General features: G+C 45.2%; 1 protein-coding gene across 1 annotated transcript in view; it reads right to left on the reverse strand.

Moving 5' to 3' along the window:
* Positions 1–771: 771 nt before the first annotated feature.
* Positions 772–20,491, reverse strand: part of COL20A1 (collagen type XX alpha 1 chain) — a 47,328-nt gene continuing 27,608 nt past the window's right edge. The window contains exons 22-39 of the mRNA XM_068207901.1: positions 19,030–19,168; positions 17,187–17,329; positions 16,727–16,836; positions 15,872–16,030; positions 13,798–13,875; positions 13,082–13,168; positions 10,868–10,921; positions 9,951–10,046; positions 9,385–9,438; positions 8,974–9,027; positions 8,597–8,650; positions 7,100–7,171; positions 6,360–6,395; positions 5,016–5,082; positions 3,944–4,132; positions 2,558–2,635; positions 1,602–1,757; positions 772–1,105 (exon numbers count right to left, since the gene is read on the reverse strand). Of these exons, the coding sequence (XP_068064002.1) occupies positions 1,092–1,105; positions 1,602–1,757; positions 2,558–2,635; positions 3,944–4,132; positions 5,016–5,082; positions 6,360–6,395; positions 7,100–7,171; positions 8,597–8,650; positions 8,974–9,027; positions 9,385–9,438; positions 9,951–10,046; positions 10,868–10,921; positions 13,082–13,168; positions 13,798–13,875; positions 15,872–16,030; positions 16,727–16,836; positions 17,187–17,329; positions 19,030–19,168 (1,640 nt within the window). The 3' untranslated portion in view covers positions 772–1,091. The remainder of the gene's footprint in view (positions 1,106–1,601; positions 1,758–2,557; positions 2,636–3,943; positions 4,133–5,015; positions 5,083–6,359; positions 6,396–7,099; positions 7,172–8,596; positions 8,651–8,973; positions 9,028–9,384; positions 9,439–9,950; positions 10,047–10,867; positions 10,922–13,081; positions 13,169–13,797; positions 13,876–15,871; positions 16,031–16,726; positions 16,837–17,186; positions 17,330–19,029; positions 19,169–20,491) is intronic.

Here is a 20,491-nt window from a genome sequence, read left to right on the forward strand (position 1 = left end):
CACCCAGGCTGCCAGCCTGTATGTAACTGCAGAAATTACACATCCAGAATAAATGTGGAAGAATGTGCATGATGTTCCATTTTTTACCTTTTAACAGCTCTGAAAAATCTGTACTGATACTTTTTGTCCCTCTCTGCTTTAGGCTTAGGGTTTAAATCAGAGTTCAGGAAGGTTTATTTCTGAAGCAGGGGCAGGTTACAGACAATGATCCAGCACAGCCTGAAGCAGGGATTGCAAAGAAGGAGGAACATTTTTATCAGTATCTGCATGGTTTGTTGCAGACACATCCCAGCTGATGGCAAGGAAAGGGGTGTAACACAACAATTACCTCCATGTCATATGGGTAAAAGCCGGACTCAGAGCTGTTCAATATTCCACCTGATAAAATGCAAAGTAGCTACTCAGCCTGCAGGAGGGACACATGGAAAAGGCAGCAGGTTAATCTCCAGCTCCTCTCAGCACAGGGCTGTGACTCATGTAAGGCTTTGCTTGAGTTACCAAGCCCCAGGGGAGTTGAACAGTGGTTTGTCACATCACAGTGAGGTGATCTCTGGCTGCAATGCTTGTGTACAAAACACCCCTGCAAGGAAACCATCAGCATTCTGCCAAAAGCAGAAGCAGCCAAGATGGTGCTAGACTTTGTTACCTTGGCAGCCAACAGAAAATGCAGCTTTGCCTCAGTGGATTTGCTTCTTTGGTTATGAAGTGCTGCTTTTCTCTGTGCTGGGACACAGAACAACTGAAAAAAGAAACCACAAGCAGAGACAAATGGGCAAAAATTATCTGTTATTTCTGAGCATTTCAATACAGTATTTCTTTTTCTTACAAGTCTGCCAGCCTGAGTGTCCAGCTGTGCCTTTGTCTTGCTGTGGGATGTCAGTTTGAGCATTACAGTTGTGCAGACAGACAGCTCAGCCAGACACAGGCTGTGGCTGTGGAGTTTGATTGACCTGTCCGTACAGAAATGATGGGGCATTAAAAAAACATAACACATCTGCTTATTTGGGTTGCTGTTTCTTTTGGAGTTGTGGAGTTTTCTTCCAGAGATTTCCAGGGAAAAGCAATGTCTTCAGCTGCCTCCGCCCCAGCCATCAGGGGACAAAATCTGTGTGTGGAAAGGATAAGGCCACTGAGCAAATGAATAAATCAGTGTCAGGGTCTTAGAAGGAATGGCACAGAATGAATTCCTTTCCCTTGTAAACCTTTTGTTCCATGCCAGTGAATTTCTTTACCACCCAGATCTTTGTCGCACTGAGCCTCCATGAAATGTAAATGTGGGAACTGAGGAATTGTCCCTCTCTCCATCCCCCATGGAAATGTTGCTGGGGACATGAAGAACAGATCCCCCATGATCACTCCCCACCTGCTTGACTAGTGCTGCAGTTATGTGTTAATCCATGAAGGATAGCTGAGGAACAGCCCATGGAGCTGGCTTTTATCCATGTGGGTTGCACAGGAATCACACTGACTGCTCTGCAGAGGAGGCTTTGCAGGACTCCTGGTGCCTGAAGGATGAACAGAGGTCTCTGCCTGGCTCAGGAGAAGTAACCAGAGACCAGCCATAAAGTCATCACTTTTGTACTGACATAGTCAGGACTTACCTCTTCTATCAGCCTCATAACATCCAGAGATATCACAGCCCCCCGGATGCCCAGGCTGCCCAGGCTGCCCTCTGACACCGGGGAAACCTGGAGGACCAGCATTCCCAGGGAAACCCTTGGGACCTGGTTTCCCCTGCACAACTTCTCCTGGTGGGCCTGCAGAAGGAGAAGCACTGTAAGTTGTAGCTGATGTGCTTTAGCAGTGTAATACGTCTTCTGTATTTTCCTCCATCCTACATGGCAGGTAATTTTCTGAGCATAGCTTCCTCATTTTGGTGGATAAACAGGACCTGTCTATTGGAAAACCTGTTCTGAATCCCAGTACCTGAATCCCAGTATTCTTGACCTCAAGGGTGCCCAGCTTGGCTAAAAATGGAGCCTGGTTATGAAAACCTCAAATCCACCTACATGTTAATGCAGAGAATCACCTTAACCCCAGGATCCATCCCAGGGCCATTGGGTTTTGTGTTTTTACATCTCAACTATGGACAACTAAATGAAGAAGAATGTGTTTGACCACACTCTTTTGACAGTGCCTGGTTTGTTATGCCAGTGGCAAACTTCCCACAGGTCTCAGGAAGCAGGGATCAGGGTGGAGGAGTACACCAAATCCTCACAGATTACTCACAAACCCTTATGTTCCACGAGATGAATTTTCACAGCTTCTATCCCCCGAGCATCTGGTCTTGCATGCAAAAAGGCAGCAAAACTTAAACTCTTTGGATGTGTCTCATGTCCTCAAAACACATCCCCTGGGAATGGGAGGGATGAAGCTGCCCAGAGTAATCTCTTGCATTTTAGCAGAGAGGAACCATTGAGGATGCTGCCAACAGGGCTATGGTGGGAAGGTGAGTCCAACCCCACCACAGAGGTCTTTCAGCTGGGTGATGCTTTGCATCTGAGAGTAGCATCACAAGGCCTTGCTGGATCAATAGACAGAAGTTGGGGTCACCTACCTGTTCTGCCTCTGGGTCCTTGGCTCCCTTCCTCACTGGCTCCAGACATCCCTTTCTCTCCTTTGGGCCCTGGGGCACCTATTCACAGATAAGAGATAAGTGTTGCTTCACTGTATGTTGAATTTCACCCTAAATTGAGGCTCTTGCAGTCTCTCCATGTGTCAAAGTGGAGTCACAGCCCTTGGTAACACTGAGAAACATCCATTTGCTTTCATTCAGTCTGGGCACCTACTCTTGCTTCGACCAACAGGGCACTGATTTCTTTGATCCAAGCAGCACCGGTTTGCAACCCAGTAGGGGTGGGAATGAACATTTTTTACAGAGAAATTCATAGAAATAGTGTTACTATACCAGCCTGAGGGTCAGGTCCACTTCTGTGCTCTTCACATGGATCAAACAAATCACGAAGCTGAACTGTGTCTTTGACCAGGGGCTGGTTAGCCAGGATTGATGTTTGCCTGTTAAATTACTTATGAAACTAGTACCTCTCAGAGAAAACAGGTACATTTTGACGAAATATGATTTTTCATTGTTTTAAGATGAAAATATTTTGATCAGCCATGTCCTTCAGGTGGTTTTTCACTGAGATCCATCTTCTGCCCTCTCCTGCTTGACAGGCTGGAAAAATCTGTTGTTACTCCCTTCTCTCTGAAGTGACATTTTGATAAGCTCTGCAGATACCAGCTAAGACTGGCTACTGCAGGAGGAAGGAGTTAAACAGAACATTTCCAGTTACTCTGAGGTGTTAGGACACTGCTGAAAGCAGTGTTTTTCTTTTTATTTTGACAGACAATTACTTGAGCCACTGACAAACCTTGTCTGCGAATCCAAGCAAAACATCTTCCCACCTTTCACTCATTCATGTGGAAAAACTGAGGCCACTTCTGAGATTATGTTAATCTTTTTCTTTAGTTATGACCGAGTTTTTCATTGTGAAACTACTGCTCCAGAAACTTACTTCCCCTTTGAAGATTGCTTCAGCTGCCTCATGTCTTCCATCAGTGTTTTCCAATGCTCCTCATTTCTGCCCAAAGCTGATCTGTTCCACCACCATGTCTTCACCCAAATTACTGTTTTTTTTTGTAGAAAAACCCTCCTGCCCTCCAAAATTAAACTCTCCATCCCCTAAACCTACAAATCATGCTAATCTGGCCTTTCCTTCCATTCAGAACTTGAAAATAGAGTGGGATGCATCTGGCTTCTCCCTACTTGTTGAGATTTATAATTTGGGTGTCTCTTCCTAGAATGGAGAAATCCAAAAGGTAAACAGCTATGAAATGAGATAATATAATGGATTATCTATACAGTACTGCTTGAGGCACTAAGATGTTTAGTCAAAGAATCAAAGATGCAGTGAAAAATGCATATGAACACTTCTGTCCATACCTCTCTCTCCTGGATACCCATCTTTGCCTGGCTGTCCAGGGGTGCCATTTTCTCCTCTTTCTCCGCTGTTCCCAGGTGGGCCTGGAGGACCTGGTGGTCCTGGTTCTCCTGGTTTTAACCTTTCCTCCCAAATGGGAACTGGCTTCCTTGCATGTTCATGTATGAATGAATCAAATTTTAACACATGAGCTGAGAAGACAAGAGAAAAAACAAATTTTTCCTTGGCTGGGAAATTCAGAAGAGAGATAGAAATCAAAGGATTTTTTCTAAAAAGGTACTTAAAATGATCAACTACTGCTAAAAAGCTGTCAGTCCAAATTGAGAAAGGCAGAAGATGAAGATGGGCAGCTGAGTGATGACTTTGCTGCCTGACCTTGGACAAGGCACTGCTTCTCTCTGCACATCACAGCACAGGAGCTTAACAAAACTGCCTCATCTCGGGAGGAATCAGTACATATCGCTGAAAGAATAATTCCTCTCAAATTAGTTTCAAGCTTTTCCATTTAAGAAATGGAAATTTCTTAAATGAAATTTAAGAAATATTTAAGAAATAAAGGAGGCTTTGCAAAACACCAAAGGGTTTTGCAAATAAATATTTTGCAGGTCTTTTCTATGCTAATGCCACCCAATAAAGCCAAAGTAGTGCTTAGAGCCTGAGATGGGACATTTGCTGGTCGTGGTGCCCAGCAGGGCACAGGATGGTGGAGCTGCTGGGATCACTACAGCTTCAGGCTGTCTCTCCTCTGGTTTTCCACTTCCGGAGAGTTAGGATCATAGAATCACAGGCTGGTTTGGGTTGGAAGGGACCTTAAAGCTCATCCTGTTCCATCCCCTGCCATGGCAGGGACACCTTCCACTATTCCAGGTTGCTCCAAGCCCTGTCCAACCTGGCTTTGAACACCTCCAGGGATGGGGCAGCCACAGCTTCTCTGGGCACCCTGTGCCAGGGCCTCAGCAGCCTCGCATGGAACAATTTCATACCTAATATAGATCCAATCCTTCAGCTTAAAGCCATTCCCCCTTGTCCCATGACCACATGAACAGACTCAGGAGCTGGGTTGGTTTTACTCACTCTGAATCATCCGCTCACAAGCCTGGCTAACGAGCTGGTAAATTGTGGCCAAGGACTGTGGTTCCCCCTAAAAGAAAAAAATGAAGTATTAAGAAAAAAATGAAGTATTAATATCTTTTAGAAAGGATCGATCTCATAATGCATGATAACTTTCACCCCATTCATTTTCTCAGCTTGAGTTCCAGAGATATTAATTACTGTGAAATGCAGCTCTATTTATTTATCATGAAGCTCTGAAACCAGAAAATTGAAATTGGAAACATCAATAATTGCTTTTCTTCTGCACATCAAAAGGCCCAGACCGAATCTAAATAATTACCAAAAAAAGGGAGAGCAAATTTCACCCTCAAATTTTATCAGAAAAGATGCTTAGTCTATAACTCAGTGTTCTGTGATATGTAAAACATTTAGTATGATCAGATATTACAACTTCCTATCTTTGACTCCATCTTCCATGAATATTGATTCTTTCTGTATTTTGAATAAATTATATATGATGGGCCCTTCAGAAAATTTTAGTAAAGTAGGGAAAAGTGATTAAAATGCAAAAATCTGCTTAAAAATAAACACTTACTGTGAAAATTCATACCTAATACACCTGCTTCCAGAACTGTTTATAAAACATACATCTCCTGCTGGATCATGGTGCAGATAATCCAGGCTTAAAAAACTGCTGTGATCAACACCCAAAGGAGGAGGAAACAGAAAGTTCCGGTATAAAAAAAATAGTCTAGAAAAGGAAAAACTGGTGGGATTGGAAGGAAAATGCTCTTAAAAAATATGATTCTGAGGCATTACCTTGAGACAAAAGCACCTCATCCCTGTCTGAAGACAAATTTGCATAAGTCAGTCTTGGCAATGACTCCTAGAAAGTCATGGCATTTTGATTTAACCAGAAGTCAGCATGAGAAAAACTTGAAAAACTTTTTTTCCCACTGAAATAACCTTCCAAGGTAGTGTGGGTGTCCTGACTGCCAAGGTCTGTGCTGGGCCACGGACAATGATTATGACAAATGAGTCCCCTTTTGCAACACATTAAACCAGAACAAAGTGGAGCCAAGTGGGTTTGGGTTTTTTCCTTCTCAGCAAAGAATGGATTTGCATTTGACATTTCTACTTCATTACTACAAGTGATACTAAGGAGCTCCTGACTGCTGTGGGATTATTTACACCCTAGCAGCCCAGCCTGTGCAGGTGAAAGGAAAGGCAACAAGCAATTGGTACAACCAACACTGGAGAGGTTTGGCTCAGAATTGTAAGTAAAAGTTGCAATTCAGATTACCACACCCACTCTTTTGAAGGTATGATGCACTGACAGTGTCACCCAGCACCAGAAAAACTCACTTTCTCTCCTCTTTCTCCTTTGGGACCTGGCAGCCCCTATGGGAAAAAAAAAATTAAAAATAAAGAAGTCTAAGGAAAGGAAGAACAGAAAACAAACAAACAAATTAATAAATTCACTGGGGGTGTGGGTTACATTAATGGGACATGGAGCACAAAGTTTGTTTCTCACACTCTTGTTGGTTCCTTGACCTCGTGGCAGTGATTGTAAGAGCTTAAATCCATACTTGAAAGTATGAACTCATACTCAAACACTTTTTTTTTAAAGAAAAATAGTAATAAATCAGTAACTGGAGCAGTGAGATAAGCACCATCAAAAGGGATGCAGAAATTTCTCAAATGCACTCTTAGAACAGAATTCCCAACAGGACATGTGGTTTTTAACATCGGAGGAGAAGAAATACCTGTGACATTTAGATGTGATTTCACCTACAAGCCCAAGGCTGGCTGCACCAGCTCAGCAGTGACTTTTTTGCTTTATTCTAGAATCTTACACCAGAAATCAGTTTAGATTTTGTGCAGCAGGTGAATCTGCAGAGGGCAAAGGGAGGTAGGATTTGCTGAATGCTTTATCAACAGATCAGTAGCCTGGGCTTTGAATGCCCAGACATCTCCTTAAGAAGGGTGAATGTGAATTTAAACCATTCTTTAGACTCTGAGGCAGAGCTGCTGTGGGAACAGCTCATTCCCATTCAATTATTCCATGTCTTGGCTTTCTTTGAGACCCAAAAGCAGAAACTTACTGTTGGCCCAACATCACCTGGAGGTCCCTTCTCACCACTGCTGCCTCGAGTGCCTGTGGCTCCTTGGAAACCCTGCAGACATTACAGATTAAAAATCCAGGTTTGTTTTTTGTGTTTTTTTTTTTTTTTTTTTTTTTTTTTTTTTTTTTTTTTTTTTTTTTTTTTTTCTGTTCAAGGGCTCCAGTGGCACCCATGGTGGGAGTTTAGAGGACTCAAGCAAGGGAACAGTAGCCTTAAGTTTCCTGTCCAGCCACGAGCCCACTGTTCAAAGCACATCATGTGTGAGTCATGCTCACATCATTTCCCATCACCATCTCAATTATGGCCAAGCCAGCAAAGCTGAATTTTGCCAAAAAACTGCAGTGTAGTTTATACCCTACAGGCTTTTGAGCTTTCATTATATATTCATATTTAGACATAGCCTAGAGCACAACCCTCTTCTTCAGCCTCCCAAAACCACATGGTTGTTTTCTTTTTCCTTTAAAACCTGTGCTGGCCTCTAATACTTAACAACATCAACAGCAGCTTAGAGAGTGGGAAGTGCCTTCTGTGGTCATCCCCTCTTTGTGAGCTATCTGTGCCTTTTGGAGCCATAAAAAGAAGAAAAAAATTAACCAAAAACAGCTAGCAGAAATACTTTGGTTTAGATTTTTCCAGCTATTACATTTGAATTAAGTAGGTATTAGCAAATTTCTAAACAATGAAAATGAGAAAAGTTTTCAAGGCAGCACCAGAACAGCTTTCAGAGCCTGCTCTGAAGGTGACACTGCTTTCCTCATATTTAAAAAGCTGAGGCTCAATGCCGCCAGTTCCACATATTCCCAGGATGAACAAGTCAAAGTTATGAGCCTAATTCAGCCTTGGCTCCTATAAATAACTTAGCACAACCACTGCCAAATTCCTTATAATTCAGCAGTGAGACTCAGCTGTGAGATTCAGCTGTGAGAATCAGTAACGTATCAGGTCCACCAGCCATCAACTAAACCCAAATTTGGTTCAATTTCCCAAGTAAAATGAAGTGCTCCTGTGGTGCCTTCCAATTAGGAGCTGTGAATCTACAGATCTTAAAGTTCTGCTACCCTGGGCATGACTGAGTGCAAGTACACCCATCTACATCCAGCCCTGGCAGCAGATACTGGCAGTGATGTGGGAGGAAACCTTTCACACTGCCTGCATCCTCCAGCTCCTGCTGATTTCAGTCTAACAAGCCAAATCCCCTCCAACTCAAGCAACAGTTGGAAAACAGTAGTGTCAGGAAAGTGAAAACAGCAAATAAGAATATCCTTTCTGGGATGAAGCTTCCTCAGGAGTTGCCAGAGGTAGCTAAGGATTTTCCTCTTACACTGAGGGTGGCAGGGAAAGGGGGCACCTGCACGATGTGCCAGATGTTTCCTGTGGTGCCTCAGGAAGGGGGTTTGCCCTGACACTTCCAGGTGAAAGCATAAAACTCTGCTGAGGAACAGATTTCAGAGTGCATCACTCACAGGGAGTACTCACCCTTGGTCCAGGAGGTCCTGGAGGTCCAGCTGTGCCTTCTAGTCCCCTCACCCCCTGCAAAGCCAAATCCAGTCATTTACTAACAAGAGGATTCTAAGAGACCTCATCAGCAGTGAGATGTTTTCCATGTGCTGCTTTTAACAGGAACTTGCTAAAGATGGGTAAAAAAAAAAGCATCTGCTCAAGAAGGGCGGTATCTGCTCAAATTTGGCCAAACCTGAAATGATCCCATTGTTTTCCCCCCACTCCCTCTGGCTTTGTGAAAAGACCATTCACTTCTGCACTGAGTGCACCGGGATGTTTTGGGTCTCTGCTGGGATGCTCCTAGCAGATTTTTAGGCTTCCATGCATTAAACCACAGAGGTGAGGTGTTTTACCTTTGCACCTTGAAGTCCATCCCTGCCCGGAGCTCCCTGCACACCAGGCATGCCCTGTAAATCAGAAATGCTGGGTAAAGTCAGCATCTCATTATCATTGCCCTAACTCATCTTGGAACAGAGGACAGAAGAGAACGGTCAAAGAAGAGAGAGTTATTCATTACATAGAGCAAAGACTGTTACCACAGCTTTAATTCCATCATATCCAGATAGGTCTATCTCTCTTAGACCAAGTGACCCAGTTTCCCTTGGGAAAGTGATGGCATTCCAAAATGACAGACAGTTCCCAAGCAGACAAGAGTAACAATTTTCAGACTTGCTTAAAGTAGCTACTTAGAATTTAAAAAAAAAAAAAATTAAAAAAAGGGCCAAATCTTTGGGACAAGTAGAAGGAGTGGTGTTTACCATTACCTGCATGCCAGGGATTCCAGTGTCTCCTTTCTCTCCTTTAATTCCTGGTGGCCCCTTGGATTAAAACAGAAGCACACAGTTGGGTGTGTGGCAGAAAAGAGCAAAGAGCATCCTGCTGCTCCACATCCTTGTCCCAGGTTGCTCCTGCTCCCTGCAGTGTTCCAGGGTAACAGGGTAATTTACAGCCACAGCATGTGCACAGGGATTCTGCCATCCCAGACATGTGGCAGCCCTTGCCACAGCTCCCTGCCAAGCAATGATGATCATTGGAAAGGGAAATGCCTGAATATTCATAGAATATCCTGAGTTGGAAGGGACCCCACTGGGCTGCTCAAAATAAAAGCCCATTAAGGAGAGTCTGGACAAAAGCAGGCTTTGGCCAAAATGATTAAGTGCAGGGCCTCATCAGCATAAACCCCACTGATTGTCATCTCTCCCTCTGCAGCTGCTCAGCTGTTAGTGAGGGTGATGTAAATACATAAATCACAGCACTGACACCCATTTCTGAGACAGGTTCTGGCTGTGAAGAGCGAGTGCAAAAAAAGGCAGTGGAAGAGGTCACATACCACAGGGCCCTGGACTGTGATTCCTTGGGAGCCTGGAGAGCCTTGTTGGCCACTGGGACCTGCTGGTCCTACTTGTCCAGGTGGGCCTGGTTCACCCTGAAAGCAAAGACAAGGAAACAATCCTAAGGGAAGGAAGTGGTTGGTGCCTGCTCTCCTCATGGACTTCACTGCAAAGCCTGGGTCAGCATGAACCATCTACAGGATTCAAGATTAAACTGGGGCACTGAGGGCATCTCCAGTAACTTCAGCTGCCTTTGTATTTTAGGTCCAAGATTTGTGTCTATCTTTCATGAGAGCAGACAGCAAAGCTGCAGAGGGTGCTTTGCAGAGCAAAGTTCACCTTCCCAAGCAGTTATTCCTGTTATTCAATGTGGTCAGAGAGCAAAGGGAAACCTTCCTTAGTCCATTTCTGAGATCTGTGTCCATTCTCATTCCTCCCTCCAAATCCCTCCCCTGCAGCCATGATGCTTTCCCAGATGTCCTCCCAAAAAATGGGACCAGTGGTCTGCTCTGGCTCTGCCCTGTGCTGATCCATGCAGCTGTGAACACTTGCACCAGGCTTTGCTACAGTCCCCAGGGCCGGGGGACTCAGACCCAGCCATTCCTCATGCCCACCTCAGGGCGGTGCTTCCCCCTCTGCCTCCCTCCTCACGCTGCTGTGCCCCAGGGCAGTACCCGTGTGTCTGGTGAGGAGATCTGGCAGCACAAAGCCTGACCCTGTAGCAGCACAGCTGCTCTCAGAGGACATTGCATGTTCAGTGCATTAATTCAGCACAATCAGGCTCATCATCTCAATCTCCAAAGCCCAACTGAGCATTTAATTAATAATAAGTGATCCCATCCTCCTCTATGTGTTGTTAAGATTCTGTTTAGGCTCAGCTTGGTGCAGTGAGATAATCTCCAGCCTAAGGACTCACCTTGGGTCCTGGCTCCCCCTGCTCCCCCTGAGGTCCTCTCCTCCCAGGGCTGCCCTGCCAGTGGGACACAAAGAACATCATCACATTTATTGCACTGTAACCAGGAGCCTGGGGGACAGAACTCTGTGCACTTCACTGCCCCACACTGAAAGATGTTTCCTGCCCCACAGAGCTAAAAACAAATAGAGACAAAAACAAAATGAATTGAGTTGTCCAAGAAATGTGGGAAAGGGAAAAAGAAAGCAACAGCCCAGTCCCTCCATGACCAGCACTGGGAGCACAGCACTTATTCCCAGCAGAGAGAGATGAAGTTTCAACTGTTTAACCTCCCTCCAACTCCCTCTCAGTGGATCCATGCTGAGACAGTCTCATATGGACATGGGAACACACTTGAGAAGGAAGAAAAGGGGTGCTCACATCTACACTCCTTTGGAACTCAGTTGGGTTTTACACTCTCCACTCCAGAAATGTGACATGTGCTGAGATCAGGGACAGACCTGGCTCTGGGAGACCTGGCTTAGCTCTGCCTCTGCCTAATTCTGGGCAGGGAGAAGAAAACAACCTCCTGGCATGACCTCATTTTGTGTGAATTTTTGACATCTTAATCTGAACATTGCTATTCTTGAATCCAAAGAAAATGTGGATTTGAATTGAGAAGCACAGGCAAGGAACTTTGGGAAAGGTGCTTTCAGAAGTGCCCAGAAACTCATTTCAGAAGCCAGCTGGATGTAGTCACACACACTCGTTAAGGACAGTGATAAATACAAGATGGGACATGTCTTGCTAACTGGAATTTTAAAAATAGCAGTGAGTGCTGTTGTAACTGCAGCAAATTGCCAAGGGATCAGTGGTGTGAGGAGAAGGTTATGTGTCAAAACCTGATTTTCTCTAATGCCTTAAAGAGTCCTGCTCTTTAAGGAGTTGTCTGTGGAGATGCTTAAACCACAGGGCAATGCAAGCTGCTAATTATGCACTCAGGATATTGGAGCAAACGTTGACAGTGGAGTGTGCTGTTAATTAATCTTCCACTGGAATGAGCAAGTAATTACTCTGCAATGAGGCACTCTCCTTGCACAGAACTGAACTCACAGCTAAACCACAGGTCAGTGCAGGAGATGATCTGAGACCTTTTCCCTTGAAAAAGGAGGAAAATGTTTCCATTTATGGTTATTTTCCAGGAGAAAAGCACCTGGAATTGTTGAACTGAGGTGCTCTGGACAGGCTGTCTGTCAGGTTTCAGCTGGCTTGTACAAATCAAATATTCTTCCCCAAATTTTCAAAAAGCTTTTTTTTTTTTTTTTTAACTGTTTCCTAGTGTTTAACAGGAATATTTTCTCCCGGGATTTAGGCCCATGACAGGGGGCATTCCTGCATCCATAAGGGATAGGGCAGAATTGATGCCCTTTTTTCCTGAGCACACTTCATATGTAATGGCTGTTTTCTCTTCCCCCCCCCATTTCTTCAGGGTTTTCTTGCAAGTGACATTCACTGAACAGAAAGAGAGTTTTGGGGACACAGACAGGATAGCAAAGTCTCCCCTTTCTCTTTACACTGTCCACCCACACAGACACTCACAAGGCTCCAATTTAACATAGCATCCAGACAGGAAGATTTTTTTTGGTGAGTTGTTTTTATCTTACATTTACAGAGAATTTCAGAGCCTCCAATCCATGAAATCTCTGCAGACACTGAGGGTGACCTGTCCTCCTCTCCTAAGAGGATTAGTGTGGAACCAGGCACTGCTCAGCCTGTTCCCAGCTGCAGTTGTTGTGCTGCCAACTCTCCATCTCCCCATTCCATCACCATCCAAAATCCAAAGGGAAACTCTCAGCCTTGCCCTGGAAAAGCTCCTTGAGTTAGGATGAGAGGAAATGGCTTCAAGTTTCACCAGGGGAGGTTTAGATTAGACATGAGGATAAAACTTCACCAAAGAGGGCTGTCAAGATCTGGCACAGGCTGCTCAGGGCAGGGGTGGAGTCACCATTTCTGCAGGGATTTAAAAAGTGTGGATGTGGCTCTTGGGGTCATGGTTTCGAGCTGGGTTTGGCAGCCCTGATTAAGGGGTGGACTCAATGATCTCTAGGATCTTTTCCAACCTGAACAATTCTGTGATTCTAAAACTTCACAGAGCCCCAGGAGTGTTACCCACATGCCACAAAAATTGAAGCAGCAGCAGCAGCACCTGCAATACACTGGGTGGGAGGGTGGACTTACAGGGGGCCCTGGGGGTCCTGGCAAGCCTGGGCGCCCAGAAGTGCAAGAACAGGCAGGAGCCAAGGTAGGGCAAGTGTCCTCATCCCTCTGAAATGAAATCAAGCCAAAACCAGTCATTAGAAGCTGTACAGCAAGAGCAGGATGGATCACAAGTACAACACTCAGTGTTTCAAAATTCAGTCTTTTACTTGAAGTAATGCAAATTTTTTTTTTTTCTACTCCATGGAGAGATTTTTGTGAGCAATCGAGTGCTTTATTTTTTCTGTTGAATAACAAATGTAGACAAAAAAAACCCTATGAACCATCCCTGCCTGCAATGTGCAAAACACATATTGGAAGTTAATTTTCTCCTTTCTACATATTTATACACCCCACATAGCAGCTCTCTGTATGGAGAAGAGAAGTGAAAGGAAGAGTGGGGGATGTTGTGCCTCGGGGCTGAGATGGCAGCAAAGCTGTAGGACTGCAGGGCTCCTGGATGAGGTTGTGACAGGAAAAATATGCACTGCACCAGGACTGGAAGTTTTCACTCTTTTTGAAGCAAACATAGTTTTGTTTGCTTCACCAAGAAACACACTAATGTTATTCCCAAGAGGAAAAAAGTGCTCTCCCTCTTAAGTCTATCAAAATCATTTGCAGTGTCACTTCAGTGCTGTGGACTTGTCCCATCCTCCCCAGCTTCCTGTGAGTAAGCAGAGCAGTGCCCCTTGTCTTACCAGTGCAGGGAGATCACAGCATCTGTCCTGCTCTGCCCCCACACTGCTGCACAGGATCTGCAGAGACTGCAGCTGGAACTGGGGGGAAAGAAAAGAGAGTTTGGTAAGAAACTAGCATTGGCTCCCACCACCTATCACCAAATCTTATGAAGTTCAAGTGATAAAAATAATCTTCAGGGATGATTTGACAGGGCTCTTCTGTGTGGTCCCAATTATAACTGTACCCCAAAAAAGTCACAACATGAGAACTACCCCCAGACTGAGTGTTCCACAAGTCCTCAGGTCTCTGTCTTGCTGAGCAAGTCAACAAAGCAGCTTCACATCACGTCTCCAATTTACTCACAGCCCTGCAATAGCAGCGGGTTCTCAACTAATTTGGCTTCAGCACCAGCAGAATGTGAAAGCAAACTTTGATTTTCTACCCTTGGGGGCATGGGGAGAAGGGTAAATGTGGCAGCAGCATTTCCCAGGGCAGGGATGTGATCCCTCCCCAGAAACCCCAAACAGTCTCTTGCTGCCTCCCTCACAACAGCCACATCTTCCCATTCTGATTAACAAAAAAGCACACACTGCACAAAGCCAAACAAAATAATGAGGCAGAGATCAATTTTTCTTTCCTTGACACCATTTCTTTTTCTTTTTTTTTTTTTTTCACTCCATGCATTTAACAAGGAGAGATCTGTACAGCCCAGGGAGGGTTACAGATACAGATGAGCCCTGCAGATCAAGTGGCATTTAAAGATTTCTTAAATTAAATAAGGTTCCATGATAACCAATAATGAGGCACTCTGTCTTCTCAAGGACAGCAGAGCTGTGGAAGATGTGAAATGTTGCTGTGCTTGAAAGGCAACGGCAGTAGGGATGGAACAAGGCTGTTTATTATTTGGCCAGACCTGTCTAGCTGAGCTGCTAGAAGAGAGAATTTGGGAGGGACAATGAAAGCACAGATTCCTGCCTTGATGGCCACAGGTTTTAATCAAATTGTCAGAGACTTTATTTAGGAAACAAGTAAATACTGATTGAAGACACTCTCCCCTGGTTTGTTACACAGCAGACCCCCTTTCTCTCCCCTGGTTTGTTACACAGCAGACCCCCTTTCTCTCTCCTGGTTTGTTACACGGCAGACCCCCTTTCTTACAGGCAATTCCACTCTTTTCCAGATGTGTCCCAGACCTCTCCCTCTCAGTTTGCAGCTGGGGATGCACATGGGAAAAAGGGGTTTTACAGTGCTGCTTTGAGGCAAAGGGAGTTATAAATCACCTGATGAGCTGTTTTCCTCTGGACTTCTAGATCTAAAAGCAGGGCCAAGGAGCAAGATCTTGATATCAGTGGTGAATGGTTTCCTACAGCCCCACTAGAACCTTGTGAGTGATGAACTTGCCACTGATTCTGCACATAATTAACACTCCTGCTTTGGGGAGTAAGAATGGAACAGACAGATAGAAAAAGGGTGATTTTCCCCTGAGGACTGTGTACAGGGCAGGAGACCGAGTCCATACATCCCTTTTTCCTGTCCTCTCGCAGGGAGCAGCTCCCTGCAGAGCTGTGTGGAGCAGTGAGGACAGCACTCACTGTTGGGTTGCAGGTTTTTTTCCAAGTAGCAACTGATAAAGAGCCTCTCTACTGGAGATTATCTTCCTTTCATTTGTATTCAGATAGACAAATCCAAACACACTGGAGACTGGGGCACACCCAGCTCTGCTGCCTTCAGCCACCAGCATTTCCCATCATGGCTCTGTGTGGGCTGATCTGCCCAAGTTTCCTTGCAGAAGCAATTCCCAAACCCTCCTGGCTGCTTCAGCATCCCAGTGCAGGAGCTGTGCTGCCCCAGCCCCGGGGGATGCGGCCAGCAGAAGGCTCCTGTGGGACACACTCCTGATGCCACCCCCATCACAGTCCCCACGCCAAGGCAGGAGGGACAAAAACGCTCTCCCAGTTTTGGGAGAGCTCATTAAAGCCACAGGGACCAGCGGGATCAGCACAGCAGAGTGGGGACGCATTCAGATGGGTGTGATGTGGCACTCCTGCCCATGTGCCACCCCAGCCAGCTCCAGCAGCACGTCCCAGGACTCACGGGCACGGAGCCACTCCGGGGCCCTCTGGTGCGGGTCACTTTTCCCAACATGATGAAGCCGGCGCTGGAGACGCTGCCCAGGGTGTTGATGGGCTTCTCTGCTGTTTTCTTGCAGTCCACATAGAGCTTGACCTTGAAGTGGCTGACGGCCACGTGCACCTGGGCAGCAGGAGGAAAAAGCCATGTTGGAGCTCTTTGGGGGGATGAGGGGGTCTCCTACTGACAGCAACACCTCCTGCCCCATCCCCAGCCTGCTGCTGGCACAGGTGGGGTGTTTTTAATGAGTGAATGGATGGAGGGGGCTCAGGAGTAAGTTTTAGTATGTGCTTTCCCTTGTTGATCCCCTCACCTCTCCTTGGGAGAAGCCTTGCTGGAGCTGAGTAATGAACCTGCCCACAGATACCCACGGAAAGAGCTCGTTGCTCAGTTGGGTGCAATCCCTTTGCTATGAGGACATATATAGCCAAATCCCTATCCTATGAGGAGTGATAAAGTGGCTTTCTTACAAGGCTGGATTCTCTTTTCATTTCATTCAGAACTAACTGGTTGCCAAAATTCTAAATTCTGAAAAAAAAATATATATATTTTTCAATTTTTCCTGATTATAAAGAACTAAAAAAACCCTCAGTTTTTGTATTCTGGGGGAAAAGGGAAAAATCAATATGTGGAAATCATATTTAGATCATGAGATCCACCTGAATTCTTTACAATTATAAATCTCAGCATATCTAAGAGGTTGGCCACTTCTGTGGCAATCAGGATGCAAAGTATTTGGATGATCACCCCTCAGTTTGAGTAACACTCCCTGACCAGAGTGAGATCATGAGCCACATTTCTCCCTCCCTTGATAAGGACCTTATGAAAGCTCCCATAGAATATCTTCTTCACTTCCTGCTCGTCAAAGGAGACTTCCTGTAAATCAGCCTTGTAGTCATGGTTGAAATAGGTCAAGGATTTCTTACTGGCTGCAGGGAAGATAGGACAAATAACAGCTTAGAAACTGATTTCACACATATATACAGTAGTAAATAATTAGCCTTAAACATGGTGGAAGATTTCCTATGTTATCAAGAAGTACTTCTAAACAATGGAAAAAATACGTAACAATAAAGAATGTGCTACAAATAGAATAAAAATAAAAACATGTCTTTCAATTGCACTGGGCAGTGTTTTAAATGTGAGGTTGGCAGCCACGACAAAGCTTCCCAAGAAACTGTTGCGGAGTAAGGAAACCATTAAAACATCCAAGTGAGTCCTGCTGCTTGCAAGATGTACGGAAGCACCCGAATTTAATGCATTTAGCAAGAAATCTTACGGTCCAGGTTAACACCCAGGAGAGGCTGGAAGTCCTCGTCCGTGACCTGCCACACGGCAAAGGGCTCCTTGGGGGTGTCGGGCAGCAGGCGCAGCAGGATGACGATGGTGTGCTCAGGTGGGATGGCAAACAGGTGGACATCACTGGAATGGCACAAAGCAAGGGAACATCATCACCAGAAACATCCTGCAGCCTCATCCCCGTGTTTGCTGGGCAGGGAGTGGGGGCTGGCAAAGCTTTGCTCCCAGGAGATGATGGTGATATGAACAGAAACAGCCTGGACCTGCTGTGCCTGGACCTGCTGTGCCCAGACCACTCTGTGGTGAGTGATGGGCACTCGTGGGCTTTCTCCTCACACCTGGGGGATGCTCAGCTGGAGCAGCTGGTGTCAATCCATCACTGCCAGAGCTGCCTCAGGGAATGCCAAGGCACAGCAAGTGCAGCCTCAATGCTTTTGAGATGAGAGCTCAGTGGAGGCCTACAAAACATCCCTGCCAGGTTCCAAAGCACTCCCCCAGGTCTCCTCTTCAAGGAGGAGGAATGGTTGCCATGTATCATGGGGTAAATCTTTAAACCTTGGCACAAAACCCTTGGCTTAGGGATATGGTTTAGTGGCAGACCTGGCATCATTAGGGTAGTGGTGGGACTCTGTGATTCTCCCAACCTAAATGATTCTATTGTCCTAAACCAGTGCAAATGCCCTTCAGGGATAAGCACTGAGCCCACAGAAAAGCCCCCTCTGGGTCCCCACATCCCAGCTGCAGGATTTAGGCTCAGCAGCAATGAGAGGATACAAAGCAATAAGGGAAGGTCAAACTGGTTTTGCCTGAAACACGCCTGTAATCTGAAACAGGACACATTGGCACGGCATAAACACAACCCATCAGGCATCTTTTCAGGACTGATTCATAAATAATATAATTTTTTTTCTTTCTCACTCAGTTTCTGAAGGGGTAGTGTCCTTGGAAAGGCATCTATAAAAGCTGAACAAAAGGATTTGCCCATCATTTCCTGAGTATTTAGACCAAAGGGTTCTCTGAATCTCCCCCACTCTGTTTACTCTAAGAAGCTTTGCCTCTTTAACTAAGATTAAGCAGAGTCAGTAGCTCAGTAATTAGGCTTTAAACAAAGTAGCAATGAATGTCAGGAGTCAGATCACTCCTGATTCATAATCATAAAAAAGGAATGAGGTCACAGGAGCTGCCTGGCTTGCTTGGGACCCCGTGGAGAAGCTTCATATGCAACAGAATGAGGTCAAGCCACAAGCCAGAGCTAATGGTTATTCCCTCCCATCAGTGCAGCCCAGGCTGCAGAGAGCAGCTACGAGAGTGATATTTTCTAAAGCAAAGATCTCTTTCCAAACCAGAGCTATTTGGGAGAAGGGATTGAAGATGAAAATGTGACCTCAAACTGCCATCCCTGAAATGTAGGTGGCTGTGGACAGAATGCCTAAAGACTGGTGCAGTGTCCATACGTGACATGATCCTCATGTCCATCACAGCAACTAAAAAGCTGGGAAAAAGTGATTTTGTAGAAACCAAAAACAGCTCTGTGAAAATATTTGGCTGTACAAATGCATAATAAATACTATTGTGTCCCATTAATTTCTACATGACAACCCATCTTGAGGAAAGTCAGGGGTTTATTTATTAATGCATTAAGTAAAAACCCTCTGGCTATTTTTTCAATCTACCAATGGTTTGATTTAGCTCATCATATTTGTCATTTCATTTGGAAGTGGCCAGCAGGGCTGCACCATTCCTCCCCAAAATGACCTTCCTTTGCCATGCACATGGCATGAGGCTGAGGATGAGGATGGCAACAGCCAGAGCTCTGCTCCCACCTGGTCCTCTGGGTGAGCTGAATGTCCCTGAACAGGGTGAAGGTGCGGGAGCCGCTGAATACAAAGGGCTCCATGGCCACGCCTTTAATGGAGGAATATTCCTTCTCTACCAAGCCAAAAACTTCCATCATATCAAATCCTGGAACAAAGGAAAACAGAGAAATCAGTGGTTCGGCAGCAATGCAAAAGCAGTGTCTTTGAAGAGCAGGTTGAATTAGCACAGAGAAGGCGGCAGGAGAAAATGCCCCGCATGACACAACATCAGCTCGAGTGAACCCCTCAAATGGCAGCAGCGGAAAAGAAGATTGTGTCCACATTTCTTGTAATCTCTTCCTCTTGAAGGAGAGTGGACAAAAGATGGAGGCTTTCACAACTGTGTTTTCAAATCTTCAGGATGAAAAAAACCCCAATGAGAAAGATGTTGCTCCAACAATTTCTTCCTTTCAACTACACACAAAGTATTATCTTCAAAAGGCATGGAAGCAGTCCAGTAATTGCTAGCAGGGAGAGAAAATGATTTCTACTCTGAAATGCCTTATGTGTAAGAGCCAGAAAAAAATAGAAAAAAAAACTTTAAAATACAAACTTTTCCATTTCTCTCTATTTTCAGAAGACACCCAGGGCTGACCTGTCTTGTGTGGGCTACAGAGATTCTCCTCTGACACCTTCTCTGGCTCATGCAGCTTCACCTCTCTCCCCCAGCTCATCATTAAAGCTCCAAGTCATTTTCATTTCAGTTTCCTGTTCAGTAAAACTAGATCTCACTGTTTGGATTCTGTTTGAGTTTATCTGAGTTTGCACCACACTGGGATGAAGGAGATGGTTCTTTCTTGAGCAAACAGAAGGGCTTCATTTCAGTGTGGTGGTTTCAGTCTGGATTCCTTCACCCCTTCACCATTCACAATCTTCTGCAGTTTCTTGGCTTGAGTTTTTATTTCACCTGGGGGCAGGCCCAGGGTGCTTTTATTTCATTATTTTTTTCATATCCCAGCAGTACAAGGGAGTTTGCCAAAATAAATGACCTACTTGAGGGCCATTTATCTCTGGTATGGAGCTTCTGATACTGAGACTCCCTTTAAAATGCACAGGAAGAGAAGGCTTGAGTCACAATTAAAAACATATTGAAATATAATCCCATTATTCTCACAGAGTCATGGAACCATAGAACAGCTTGAGTTGGAAGGGACCTTAAAGATCATCTAGTTCCATGGGCAGGGATGTTACCTGCAAGATCAGTTTGCTCAAGGCCACATCCAGCCTGGCCTTGGGCAAGGTGAAGTGACTCAGCCGTGGAGTAACCAGACCTGAGAACTGCAGCCAGTCCCTCAGCTCCCCTGTAACTCAGAACTCTCTGGGAAGGAGGTGATACCCCTTTCTAAGCAGAACTTACTGCTTTCACAGAAAGAAACACTTGCAACAAACCCAACAGCAGGAACAGCTCTCATGGCATAGACAGGAAAAA

This window comes from Anomalospiza imberbis, chromosome 17, assembly GCF_031753505.1.
Source record: "Anomalospiza imberbis isolate Cuckoo-Finch-1a 21T00152 chromosome 17, ASM3175350v1, whole genome shotgun sequence".
Lineage (NCBI taxonomy): Eukaryota > Metazoa > Chordata > Aves > Passeriformes > Viduidae > Anomalospiza > Anomalospiza imberbis.